This window comes from Hippocampus guttulatus, chromosome 9 (assembly GCF_054856545.1).
Source record: "Hippocampus guttulatus isolate MCC_2025c chromosome 9, RoL_Hgut_1.0, whole genome shotgun sequence".
NCBI lineage: Eukaryota > Metazoa > Chordata > Actinopteri > Syngnathiformes > Syngnathidae > Hippocampus > Hippocampus guttulatus.
In genome coordinates this window covers 341,587-354,841 of record NC_141269.1, presented here as the reverse complement: position 1 = coordinate 354,841, position 13,255 = coordinate 341,587, and the positions used below count along the sequence as shown (strand labels likewise).

The 13,255-nt window shown below is 56.3% G+C and overlaps 1 protein-coding gene across 6 annotated transcripts; it reads left to right on the top strand.

Annotated features, from left to right (window-relative positions):
• The first annotated feature begins 78 nt into the window (after nt 1-78).
• On the top strand, nt 79-13,251 carry abcc10 (ATP-binding cassette, sub-family C (CFTR/MRP), member 10). 6 transcript variants are annotated; one of them, XM_086119691.1, is made up of 24 exons: nt 80-169; nt 1,224-1,429; nt 1,516-1,802; nt 2,691-3,358; nt 4,050-4,388; nt 4,476-4,703; nt 4,820-4,976; nt 5,059-5,204; nt 5,291-5,370; nt 5,980-6,151; nt 6,976-7,074; nt 7,130-7,319; nt 7,796-7,873; nt 7,958-8,155; nt 8,312-8,450; nt 8,831-9,002; nt 9,732-10,075; nt 10,957-11,126; nt 11,211-11,371; nt 11,446-11,699; nt 11,782-11,927; nt 11,999-12,096; nt 12,162-12,274; nt 12,630-13,251. In XM_086119691.1, exons 1-24 carry the CDS (start codon nt 86-88, stop codon nt 12,835-12,837), a joined length of 4,737 nt encoding a protein of 1,578 aa, XP_085975817.1. In that variant the 5' UTR covers nt 80-85; the 3' UTR covers nt 12,838-13,251. The 6 variants fall into 6 exon arrangements, with proteins under 6 accessions (XP_085975816.1, XP_085975817.1, XP_085975815.1 ...); XM_086119690.1 differs by having other exon boundaries at nt 79-169; nt 7,796-8,155; nt 11,211-11,302; XM_086119689.1 differs by having other exon boundaries at nt 7,796-8,155.
• The last annotated feature ends 4 nt before the right edge of the window (nt 13,252-13,255 follow it).

Here is a 13,255-nt window from a genome sequence, read left to right as displayed (position 1 = left end):
CCTTGAAAGTCCGCGTCTTCGAGCGCGGCGCTTGACTGGATGATTAAACGTCATCAATGAGCGACAGATTTCCGCCAAAGGAACGATGATTAATTTTTATTTAATTCAGTGTACTTTTTTATTCCACGACCAATTTTGTTCAACTCTTTGTAGCTGCGAAACCTTTTGTGTACGTTTTGCACATTTGAAATTGATTTGAAAATCTCTCTCTCTCTCTCTCTCTCTCTCTCTCTCTCTCTCTCTCTCTCTCTCTCAAATGTCGCTAAGCGACGGGTAATTCTCTTATTGTACTTTGATTTGATATTGTATTTGTATGAGGTGGTTGTTAAAGCTCCAAGGTGAGTAAGGTAATCGAAACTTCCTTTTGAATTGACTTAACTCCTCATGGTAGCAAACATTGTTAGCTTGGAGCTCCGCGTGTTTACGTTCTGAGTCCAACCGGTTTGGCACTTTTCCGGCATTCGTCCAATTTCTGAATCTGTTTATTCTTTAAGGTAAAGGCAAATGCGTGTTTGCTAACATAACACGAACACGTTGTTGCCTCGCTTCAAAACGTCGATACACACTGCAGTTTCTTCTTCGATGCGGATGAACGCAAATCTAATTTATGGTCGTCAATTATCAACAAATATTTCAAGTAATGGCATTAACAGCCAGATTAGATGCGTCGGAAAATAAATAGAAACACAAGTGCGCGAAAATAGCAATATGTCATGAGCTACCGATTATTCGTGTTCAGAATCCAAATTGCAAGACAGGGAAACGGCTTTCGTCGTTTTAGCTTGGCTGTTCGAGCAATGTGTTGATGTCTTGATCCAGAATGTGTGCTTTGGGAACTGTACCTTGTCTCTCTTTTTATTTCTGTCACTTTGTGGACTTGGCTGCTGCCTGTCTTGTCCCTGACTTTGTGGACTCCAAAAAATTGATTCAAGTGACAAAAGCTCTTTGAAAACAGCAGACGATGTGCAACAAAATCGATAGAACCAAAACTACACAAGAACAACCAGGATTGATATCTAGTTCAATAATAAAGGGCAAAGTACATAGAGGTGCAACGATTAATCGATCGGTTGGCATCTAATCGTTGATGAACCGATGAATCATGATTTTGGCAAACGATTAATCTTGTAGAGAGCTTGCGTTTAGTTGAACATTGAGCAAATATTTGGTATTTATGCCTCTCGACAGCTTCGCAACTTTTTTCTTTTCCGTTGCCTTCGTAGATTAAAGTTGTGGGCCAGTTAGAGGGCTGCATGGGGGGCTACGAGCCCACGGCGCTGCTGGCTGAGTTTTGCCACACCGACCGGCGGCGACCGTTCCCATTGTGGCAGGATGGACACGTGGGCGTCTGTTTCAACCAGCTGGTCCTCGGCGTCCTGCCCCACATCGTCATGGCCGCCGTGGCTGCCTTCTACATGGGCGCGGCCAGGTAAGCGAACGCGGGCCTCATCTCGTTTCTCTGTCAAGCACCGCAATGATCTACGCGTACGTTGGTTCGAAATGTTCACGCGACAGGTGCCGGCCCGCACGGGTGGCGCCCCCCTGCGGCCGGACGCTCCGCCTTCTGTCGTCGGCACTGGCTTCGGCGCTGTTCGCCGCCGACGCGGCACTGGCGCTCGCGACCGGGCGTCCCGACGCGTACCCGGATGTCCTTGCCGGCGGCTTCGGCGCCCTGGCCTGGCTGGTCCAGGTGGGGGCGGTGGCCGCCCTCCCGCGGTGGACGCGGGGGCCTCTGCCGCTCAGCCTGTCCGTGCTCCTCAGCATCCCAAACCTCGTCTTCACCTTGGTCATCTACCTCCAAAGTATGGAATTTTGCGCATGAGTTCATTTTTTTAATTCCAAATTGGAAAAAAAAAACATGCAATCTTCTGACAAAATCTGAGTGACCTTATTAAAGATAAATCAAGTTGAAAAAAAAGGAAATGGATGCATCTGATGCACATGTATTTATGAACAATACAGTTTGTGACCTGAGTAAAACTGGAAAGTTGAAATACAATGTCAGTCATTTCCAGAGGAGAGAAAAGTTGTGTATGATCCGCATCTTTTTACCCAAATTCCTGGCCAATGACTGCAATGAAATCATCACACAATGAGAAGGAATCTAATTTTATGTGGCTTTTGAGTAAATACGCAATTACGGAAAGCGCAGGTCTCAAAATTTGCGGAAATAAGATTCCAATAATAGGTGCGCAAGTATAAAAAGTGCCTCTTTTTTTCAAATGAAACAATATGAATCGAATGGTTGAAAGATGAAACATTATTCTTATTAATTATTTGATTGAAAAACATCTCAAAACTAATATTTTTGGACTTTTGAGTAAATACGTAATTCGACATTTATTTATATATTTAGCCAGCCAAGGATCGGAACAGAAACTGCTCATAATTTCCAGGTCAAAATTGTTTTTCAAACATGATGGTTGATTCAAGAATGTAAAAGCACCCAATTTGATGAATTGTGAGATTTTGTTGAATTGATCTTCCAGAAATGAATCATTTGTGACATTTGAGTAAATTGATGGGGGGGGGGGGGCCCCGTCGGTCAAATAATTTCTGTGACGAAAGCAATGTGCATGATGTGCATCTATTTAGTTTTTCGAAAAAAATGTTTGCGAGAATGATCTTTTGTTGTTTTTTGTTTTTTACGAAGACATCCTTGTCCTCAAATTGGCATTTTCAATGCGCAGGAAGCGTCCCCGCGACGTCAAGCGGAGCCCTCCGGTCGGCCCGCTTCGTTCTGGCCGCCGTCCGGATGCTCCCCGTGCCGCTGTATCTCGCGGGGACGGCTCTGGCGCCCGCGGCGCCCCTCCGGGACGAGGACGCTGCGCCGCTGCTTCCCGAGGAGGACACGGGCGAAATGGTGGCGGAGGACGGCAGCGGGTGCTTCTCCCGCCTTTTCTACCTGTGGCTGACGCCCCTCCTGCGGCGGGGCCGGCGCGGCGAGCTGGACCGGCCGGCCCGCCTCTACCGCCTGCCCCGCGACCTGCGGGCGGCCGTCATCCGCCGCCGCTTCCGCCGCAGCTGGGCCACCTGCCGCTGGGGGGCGTCGCCCGAGCCCCGCCCCCGGCCCCTCGGCCCCGACTTTGCCGAGGAGCCGCCCGGGCTGGACGGCGACGTGAGCCTGTTGCGGGTCCTGCACGTGGCCTTCGGGGGGCGCTACTATGCCCTGGGCGCGTTGAAGCTGGCGGTCGACGTGCTGCGCTTCTGCGGGCCGCTGCTGCTCAGCCTCCTGGTGAGCTTCACGGAGGAGCGGGACGCCGCGCTCAGCGGCGGCGCCTGGTGCTGCGCCGCCCTCTTCGCTAGCGCCCTCCTCTGCGCCGTCCTCCAAAATGTCTTCGCCTTCCAAGTGTCCAAGGTGGGATTTTTGGAAAACGGCTCGCTCTCCAAGACAAGAATCGGGCCCGATCCATTAATCGGCCGTCACGATTTTGGCCAATTTTTCTTTCCGCACGAGTGCAACCGAAAACAAAGAGAATGACATTTTTGCCGCCGGTTCGCTCCAGTTCCGTCGTTCAAAAAGGACCACGCCTTGTAAATAGAGGTGCGACTTCAATCGGTTGATCGACAACCCATCGATTATCACATTGCAATCGATTCATCTTGGAGAGACCTCGTTTGATTTCAAATTGACCAAATATTGTACTCTGCGATTGGCAGTGCGTAGGCTTAAAAAAGAAACCCATCTCGGTTAACCGAAACGTTTCTAACAAATCGGCCTTTCGTTGATCTGCGTGATTTTTTTTTTTTCCCAAGCAAATCGGTTCACTTTTGTTTAAACGCGATGAGCATAATATATTATGAAATCCTAGAAAATGAAAAATACCCAAATGTGGTCCCTAAAGTGAAATCAAACACCCACGGGAGTGTGTTAAAGTGCGCCTTTAACTCCCAAAGACGTTTTGAAACGTCTTTTTCGGACGTGGTGGCGAATCGGCTGCTGCCGAATGAGTGAAGGGGCGCGTTGGAGCGAGTGCGTCAGCTGGCTCCGCGCTCCTTGCCGGTGTTCTCACGTAGCAACCTCGGCTTTGTTGTCGTCCCCGCTTTAGGTGGCGCTGTCGGCCCGCGCCGCCCTGGTGTCGGCCATTTACGGCAAGGCGCTGCGGGTGGGCGGGGCCGGTCTGGCCCGCCTGGCCTTGGGGGAGGTGGTCAACCTGATGAGCGCCGACACGGACCGCGTGGTCAACTTCTTCAACAGCTTCCACGAGCTGTGGAGCCTCCCCTTCCAGCTGGCCGTCGCCCTCTACCTGCTTTACCTGCAGGTGGGCGTGGCCTTCCTGGGCGGGCTGGGCGTGGCCCTGCTGCTGGTCCCCTTCAACAAGTTCCTGGCGTCGCGCATCGTCCGCAACAACCGGCGCATGATGCGCTACAAGGACGCCCGCGTCAAGGTGAGCTCCCGGCCGCTTCGACGCGGCCCGCCCGGAAAAGCGCCCGCCTCGGCTTTGGTCATCGACAGGCGTTTGTCGCGCTTCCAGCTGATGACGGAGCTCCTGCTGGGCATCCGCGTCATCAAGCTCTGCGGCTGGGAGGCCCACTTTGCCCGCAAGGTGCGGCGATGTCGCGGCGGCGAGCTGTCGCACCTCAAGGCCGTCAAGTACCTGGACGCCATGTGCGTGTACACGTGGGCGGCGCTGCCCGTGCTCATCTCCATCCTCACCTTCCTCACCTACGTGCTCCTGGGACACCGGCTGACCGCCGCCAAGGCAAGCGCGGCAACACCGCCGGCGCGAGAATACCGCACGGGGCCGGGCTTTGCCTTTGTCCGCGTGTCTCGGCTCGATGCGTTTGTTGCCGTTGACGGGAGCCGCTCCCCCCGCAGGTCTTCACCACGTTGGCTCTGGTGGGCATGCTGATCGTCCCTCTCAACGCCTTCCCGTGGGTGCTGAACGGCATCCTGGAGGCCAAGGTGTCGCTGGAGCGCATCCAGGGCTTCCTCGGAGTCGACGACCGCAATCCGCAGGCCTACTACGCCCCGGGTAGGCCCCGCCTCTCGCCCGACGTCGCCGCTTTCGGGTGCCGGCGCGGCGCGATGACGTCATCGAATGTTCCCTTCCGCAGCGTGGCCCGAAGACAACCGGACGGCGGTGCTGTTGGACCGGGCCGCGTTCAGCCGGCAAGGGCCCCGGGGGCCCGCCGAAGCGCAAGACGGCGCCCCCTCCGGAGACGCGCCGCTCCTGCACAACCTCAATCTCAACATCAAGAAGGTGCCCGGCCGCAAATCGTCCGAGCGGCCGCTCGGCTCCGTCGCCCGCGGCGTGACCGCCGCGGCGCCCGCGCGTGTGTGTTTCAGGGCAGCCTGACCGTGGTGGTCGGGAAGGTGGGTTGTGGCAAGAGCTCCCTGCTGGCCGCCATCGCCGGGGAACTCCACAGGTAAAACGCCTCGGACGCCGACGCAAAATCCGGGAAAACGTTTGCATCCTTCGCTCCCAAAGACGGCTTTAAACGTCTTTTCAGACTCGGTCTACAATCGGCTGGGGCCGAATGAGTTCAATGCGCGGCGGGATTTCACGGCCGTTCCGCGGTACGTTAGCACCCTCCGTTGGCGAGGCGCTCGACAACGGACCCGTTATGGGCGGAAGAAGTACGCCGGATGGCGAGAGCCGCTGTCCCCGAAGGAAATAAAAATCTGACCGAGCTGACGGTTTCGGCCGTCTCCTCAGCCTTCACCTGAGCGGTCGGTGTCGGGGCTGCGAAAAATAAGATAGCGATATTTTTATTTCTTTCATCATCGGTCCGCTTATTTTTCAAAAGGGGTTCCCATTATTATGATTTTTAATTGCGGCGAGACCTTATTTCCCCATTCCGAGGACACCGCCCCAGGTTTTTCTGGGGGAAAGAAAAACAACTTGCCCTCCAATATGAGTCCGATGGAATTATTGCTTTACTTCGAATGTGATGGTTTCGAAATGGGACGATTTAAAGCAGTAGCGCGGCGACGCTTTGAAAGGACCTGACGCGTGCGCTGCGCTTCCCGGGCAGGCGCGGCGGCCTGGCGTACGTGGCGGACGGCGAGCGCGGCCTGGCCCTGGCGGCGCAGGAGCCGTGGATCCAGCGCGCCTCCGTGCGCGACAACATCCTGTTCGGCAAAAGCTACGACGCGGCTTTCTACCGGGCCGTGGTGGAGGCCTGCGCTCTGGCCGACGACCTCGCCGTACGTCGCTCGCCTCATTTGCAAACTCCTTCTTGGGGCCAATTTTGAAGAAGTATTCGTCGATTGATTTTTTTTTCTTCCTCTCTTCACCTTCCCTGAATGACCACCGTTCCCCCATTTTCCATGAAAAAAAAGACCGTATACTCTACGTTCATGTTCAACATGGGACAACCCCCCCCATTCCCCAAATTGCGACATTTTTGCAGAATCCAACACGCCCGACAAAAATTTGGAGACGTTTTGTTTTCCAAATGGAACTCTTCCCTCCACATTTCTCCACTTATTGCATTATTCTTCAAGCTATTCCAACTTCAAAAGGTTTTGATCTTTTGCGGTGAAAAGTTTTTTTTCCACCTTCCCAAAACTTCTTTTCAAGAGTTGCCTCGAATTGAGACATTTGTCAGAATGCGTCCACATTGCGGAGCCATTCCGACCCGTGAACGCGCCAATGCGGATGTTTTTGGGTCTTTAGTCGACCTCATTTAAAGCATTTGAAATTGAAACCGTTCACTTCATTCGTGACATATTGGGAAGTGTGGTCCCGCCCCCCCGCCCCCCCCAAAAAAAGCCCAAAACAAAACATTTTTCAGTATTCCACATTTTCCATGACAAGGTTCCAAAAAGAATGCAGACATTTTAAAAAAACAACCCCCCTTTTTTTTTTGGCGCGCGTCTCCACTCCCAACTTGAAACTGTTCAACTCGCATCCCGAAAACAATTTTCACAACGTCGTGCTTTTCATGTGGTTGTGTCGCTGCCTTTCGGAAACGCGCATTTTTCAGAGAAGGTGCGACTCGGGAAGTCATTCCAAATTGTTCTGCTAGATTTTGCCAGACGGCGACGCCACGGAAGTGGGCGAGAACGGCTTCACGCTGAGCGGAGGCCAGAAAGCCCGGCTGGCCCTCGCCAGGGCCGTTTACATGGTGAGAGGCGCGCCCGGCGGGCCGCCGGCTCCCTCCTGACGTTTGGCTTGCGCAGGACAAAGACGTCTACCTCCTGGACGACCCGCTGGCGGCGGTGGACGCCCAGGTGGCCCGGCACCTCGTGCGCAGGTGCGTCCTGGAGCTGCTGGCGGGAAAGACCAGGATCCTTTGCACGCACCGCCTGGAGCTGGTGGAGGCCGCCGACCTGGTGGTCCTCATGGACGACGGCACCGTCGTCAACGCCGGTAAATTGACCGCGAAGCGTCCGCGTCAAACAAAAGACAAACGATATCGACGGCGCAACGGTCAACCAAGTCCACTCGCTCCACGCTAACATATATCGCAAAACGCGAATGGAAGCGAGCTTGAAATCGATTAAATACCAGACAAAGTGGCACGGACCGCGAAGGTGGAATTCCAGCATGCGCGGCCACAGGAGGTGACTGTCGGGCTTATGGTCGGGGGCCCTTCTCCGCCTCTTTCTTGCCGCTAATGTCTTTGAGTAGAGCTCGGCGCCGGCCCGCCTGCTTTGGTACGACTCTGAACGCGTTCGCTCCCAAAGACGTTTCAGACTTGGTCCAGAATTGGCTGCTACCGAATGAGTTGTTAAGCGGGTCTATTTCTGTATCCTGTCAAAATACGATTCCCCAAAATATGAAGCGCTAAAGTGCGGGCGCCGGCCGCTTCGCCGGACCAAATGTGATCTCGCGGTCGTCTTCAGGCTCGCCGGCGGAAATCCTTCCTTTGCTCGAAGCTGAACCGAGCGGATGCCGTGCGGAGCACCGGCGCAACGAAAAAGGTACGGAAAGCGATCATCCGTCTCTGATGCTTTGTTCGATTGTTTGTTTCATTGCGACGCCGGCGCGTTTTGTACGAGCGGTAGAAGGCGAGGGAGAGGAGGAGGAGGAGGCGGAGCGGACGGTCTCGCGCGAGCTCCGTCCGGACGTTGACGACGGCGACCGTTTGGGCTTGGAGGAGAAGCAGGCGGGAGGCCTGTCGTGGAAAGTGTACCGGGCCTACTGGACGGCGGTGGGCGGGGCCTTGGCCGCCTCCATTCTGATGTCGCTACTCGCCATGCAAGGTGGGCGGTCCGCCGGGCCGCTCCGCTCTCGGCCCAATCGATGTTCGGACGCTCCCTTTTTTTTTTTTGGAAGGAATGCGAACATTAAAAAAAAACAATAGGTCTCCTGTCTACGATTTAAAAAAAGTGCGTGCGGTGCTCGCGCTTGTGCCGCAGCCTCCAAGACGGCGTCGGACTGGTGGCTGTCTCACTGGATCTCGGAGCTGAAGAGCAACTCCACCGCCGGGAGCAACCGTTCCCGCTGCGGCCCCCCGCCCTCGCCTTGCCTGCTGCTGTTCTCAACGGGGAGTGTCATGTGAGCGCAGTTGAGGGCTTTTTGGGGAGGGCGGGGGGGGCTCTTGAATTCTTCCGCAGGTCTCATAAGGCGGGTGGCGGGTGCGTCGTGAATGTTTTGAAACTGCGGCCACACAAAATGCTTCTTGGTGGCTTCAATAGCTGCCCGGGAGAATACTTGGGGTGTCCAGGTAAGCAAATGGAGCGCACCTTGGGGACAACTAATGCAACATCACATGAATGGCCAATTATATTGGAGAACCGATGAGTCGCATCGAGACCTTGTTGAATTTGCAGTTGTCCAAATCCTTTGAATTTCAGCCTCTCAACAGTAAGTGTGCGACTCACGACCCCGCGAAAGAAAAAGCTGAGTCGGGATGTGTGTCCCCCCCCGCCCCCCAGGTCCACTTTGTCGCCGGAGCCGAGCGGCGAGGTGCGCTTCTACCTGGCGGTCTACGGCGCCATAGCGGGGGCCAACAGCATCTTTGCCGCCCTGCGAGCCTTCCTCTTCGCCTACGGCGCTCTCCGCGCCGCCGCCGCCATCCACGACCGACTCCTGGATCGCGTCGTCAAGGTGACCGCGAGCCGTTAGCTCGTTCCACTGCCATCGCGCCGTTTTTGCCGACGTGTCTATTGACCAAGTACGGTTTTCAAAGGGGAGAGGTAAAAGATCGGATGTGAAATTGCGGGTGGTCGAGCGCCGCGGTGGCTAAAAGCGGCCGAGTAGGCAGGTGCTAAGCCAAGGGTGTCCAAACTGCGCCTCGCGGGCCAACTGCGGCCCGCGGGTTTGTTTTTATTGGCCCGCAGCAAATTCTGAAAAGATAGTTGAATGCGGCGCTCGAGCTCAACTCTGTTGAACTTGTCCGTTTCAACGCTAGATGGAGCCAGTGACGGAAAAGGTGCTTCTCCGCTAAACAAAATTAAGCAAAGAAAAACATTGACCACGAGTCAGAGAAAGATAGCGAGTGAGTGCGGAAGATTTCAAATGAATATTTCTTCAAAGAAATCCAAGGAAAGCGTGTCTGTTGAAGATTTTGCCGTGACGAAGCGTAATGACCAAGCATCGGAGCTACGCGTCGTACACGGGTGCCGAACGAGCGTCACCTCGTGTTTGCTTATTTTTCTGTATTTGGCCCTCACCAAAAAAAAACTTTGGCCACCCCTGCCCAAGTCGTCAAATAAGTAAATCGCAAAACCCGGAAGTGGATGCGACGGGTCCACTGGAGCGGAAGCCCGCGCAGGCGGCGCGGCGGGAGAAGTGCGGGCGCCGTCACCCGGGTGACGGCGCGACCGGTGCCCGCAGGCCACGGTGAGCTTCTTCGACACGACGCCGCCGGGCCGCGTCCTCAACCGCTTCTCGTCGGACGTGTACGGCGTGGACGACGGCCTGCCCTTCGCGCTCAACATCCTGCTGGCCGACGCCTTCGCTCTGCTGGGCGCGCTGGCCGTGGTGACGTTGGCGCTGCCCTGGCTGCTGCTGGCGCTGCCGCCCCTGGCGCTGCTCTACTTGCGCACGCAGGCCTTCTACCGCCACACCTCCCGCGAACTCAAGCGGCTGTGCGGCGTCACGCTCTCGCCCATCTACTCGCACTTCTCCGAGACGCTGGCCGGCCTCGCCACCATCCGGGCCGGTCGCGGCTGCGCCAGGTAAGCGGAAAGCAAAGCGCGCGCTCGCCCGACCGACCGACGGCGGCTACATCGACCGCGTTCGTGCCATTTTGCTCAATTGTTCCGTTTTGGCATTGCTAAATGGAAAAAAAAAAAACTAACGTATTTTACGCACTCTAAAGCGCACCGAAACGTCTTGCGTTTTCTTCAAAGCTGACGGCGCGCCTTCAAATCCGGTGCGCCTTGTGTCTGGTCATCACGGTAATATGTGCTTCCAGTGTTGCCGTCGGTTCAGCGGACTGTGTCGCTGCTTTATTCAATACGTTTTTGTTGCAGCTCCGAAAAAGGGAGAGCTGTGGTGGTGTTGTTGTTGTTGTTTTTTTTTTTTTAACGCACACTTAATGAATGTTTTTCACAGTTTCAACAAATACGGCTCTGTCTTTGTCCGTCTCCGTGCCTTCTCTTCTTCCGTTCGACTCGAGAGGCGTTCGTGATCCCCTCCGAAAAACGTAAATCCGCCATTCCTTCAATGAAACGACGAACATTGAAAATAACGCATCACGCTATTTCCTCGTTTGTGAATACAGTACACAAACACTTCTGGGACAGTCCAGACATTTGACTGACATCTGATCGTTCTGTTGGAGGGGGGCGGTATCGAATTTATTTTGTGATTTCCTCGCTTGATTTTCTGTTTTGATGCATTAGTTTCCATTTTCGGAGTTTCATTGAAGTCATCGTTCATTTTTTCGGAGGCAGACGCGAACGCCTCTCGAGTCGATATGGGGGAAAAAAAGAGAAAATCGGCCATCGGTTGAAGGTGCGCCTCATAATCCAGCGCGCCTTCTCGTGCGGAAAATACGATGCCTGTAAAGGAGAAAAAGACTCGATCGGATGTTTGTGGTTTCGTGCGCCGCCAGGTTTGAGGAGGAGAGCGTGCGGCGCTTGGACGAGAACCAGCGCTGCTTGTTCCTCAGCAACGCCGCCACGCAGTGGCTGGACATCCGTCTGCAGCTCATCGGCGTGGCGGTGGTGACCGGCCTCGCCGCCGCCGCCGTCCTGCAGCGGCGCTTCCGCGCGGTCGACCCGGGTGAGCCGCCGACGCCGATCGCCCCGATGATCTTGGCGACCGCCGAACGGCGTTGTGACGTCGCCGCCCGTGCTTGGCTTTCAGGCCTGGTGGGTTTGGCGCTGTCGTACGCGCTGTCGCTCACCTCGCTGCTGTCGGGCCTCATCTTCGCCTTCACGCAGACCGAGACGCAGCTGGTGAGCGTGGAGCGAGCCCACGAGTACTCCAGCCGCCTCCCGACCGAACCTCAGCGGCAGAGCCCGCAGGTAGGCGGGCGGCGGGCGGCGGGGCCGCCGCCGGCGCTCGCGGCTTCAGCGCTCCCTCCGCTCCTTCTTTTCAGCCGCCGCCGTCGTGGCCCCGCTGCGGAAGCGTGGAGTTCCGCCGTGTGGTCTTGGTCTACAGGGAAGGTCTTCCCAAGGCCTTGGACGACGTGAGCTTGGCGGTGCGAGGCGGCGAGAAAGTGGGCATCGTGGGCCGCACGGGCTCGGGCAAGTCGTCCCTGTTTGCCGCGCTCTTCCGCACGGCGGAGGTGAGTCGCGGCCGGATCCTCCTGGACGGGCTGGACGTCGCCGGCGTGGGCCTGCGCCAGCTCAGGTGACCTTTCGCGCGGCGCAAATCGCCAGGAAAAGGTCTCGCGGTCACCGTGCGGCTCGCCCGCCGACGGCGTCTCCTCCAGGTCCGGGCTGGCCATCGTTCCTCAGGACCCCTTCGTGTTCAGCGGGACCGTCCGAGAGAATCTGGACCCCTGCGGGCGGCACCGGGACCGGCAGCTTCTGGAGGTCCTGAACCAGTGTCACCTCGGCCCGGCGGTCGACGCCGCGGGTGAGGCGCCGGACCGGCTTCCGCCCGGGGAGAATCTTCTTCTCCCAACGCTTTCCGCTCGCGTGCCGCAGGCGGGCTGGATGCCGAGCTTCAGCACCGGGGCCGGACCTTCTCTCTGGGCCAGCGGCAGCTGCTGTGTCTGGCCCGAGCGCTGCTCACGGAGGCCCAGGTCAGGTGCCCGTCTTTGAGCCGCCGGCGCTCGCCCGCCGGCGCTGACGACGAGATTCTGCGCAGGTTCTGTGCGTGGACGAGGCCACGGCCAGCGTGGACCGCCAGACGGAACGACTGCTGCAGAAGACCGTCGCCGAGCGCTTCCGTCACCGCACGGTCCTCACCATCGCCCATAGGTCTGTCTCTGTGTGTGTGTTGGGGGAGTTTAACAAAAGCATTGGGACACGCGCGGGAAGCGCGATAAAGAGTTTAGACGGGGGCACTCGGGAAAGCTTTGCGGCAAAAATATTGGGACACTCAGGTCGGCACAGAAGAAAATGTGGACGCACGCACACCCGCAGGATGTGAAAAGGTCCCCGAAAGGAAGAAAATGTCAACGGCGTGGAAGGTAAGTGGAAAGTGAAGACCTCTACGGGAGATGGCGAGAAAGAAAATATTGGGACCACGAGGGGAGGTGAAAAATGACAGACTTGCTTCCTTGTCCGAGTACTCAAATGCGGGCGTGTGCGTGTGCGTGTGTGCGCGCGCCAGGATCAACACCATCATGGACTGCGACCGCGTGCTGGTGATGCATGCCGGGAAGGTGGTGGACTTCGACACGCCGGCGGCGCTGCGCCAGAAGGACGGCCTGCTGTTCCGGCGGCTCCTCGGCGGGGAGGGCGACCGCGACGCTTCGACGCCAGCCGGAGAACAGACGCCGGCCCCTCGGGGACGCGCATCGCCGGACGTTCACGTTTGAAGGAGGGCCGAAGTGTTTGTGCCCCGACGGCCGCCGTTTTGGTGACAATGGGACTTTCTTGATGAACTCCTTCGCTCCCAAAGACGTTTTGAGACGTCTTTTCAGACTCGTTCCAGAATTGGCCGCTACTGAATGGGTTAATTGTGGCACGAGGACAACAACGTTTCCGTTTTCTGTTCTACTGCTGAAATTCGCCAAGGGGAAGAAAAAAAAAATCATCCAAAATCCAAGGAGAGAGACGATCATGTGAGGGTAAATTTGGCGCATTGTAGCGACGCTTTGCGGTCCTGAGAGGATGTTCCAACGTGCGATGTAATTTGTCATCATCTTGGCTGCTCACTGCGACGAAACCGGTCGGGGCGAGGAAGGAGGAAACGGCTAAAAATAAACACAAACGTGACGTTTGGTCTGAAAGCGC

Bases quoted from the DNA above. Each gene is read 5' to 3' on its own strand.
- abcc10 (XM_086119689.1), top strand. From the start codon at position 86: ATGATTAATTTTTATTTAATTCAGTGTACTTTTTTATTCCACGACCAA. The intron at 170-1,223 runs GTACGTTTTGCA...TTGCCTTCGTAG, and splicing joins GTAGCTGCGAAACCTTTTGT to ATTAAAGTTGTGGGCCAGTT. The intron at 11,700-11,781 runs GTGACCTTTCGC...CGTCTCCTCCAG, and splicing joins GTGGGCCTGCGCCAGCTCAG to GTCCGGGCTGGCCATCGTTC.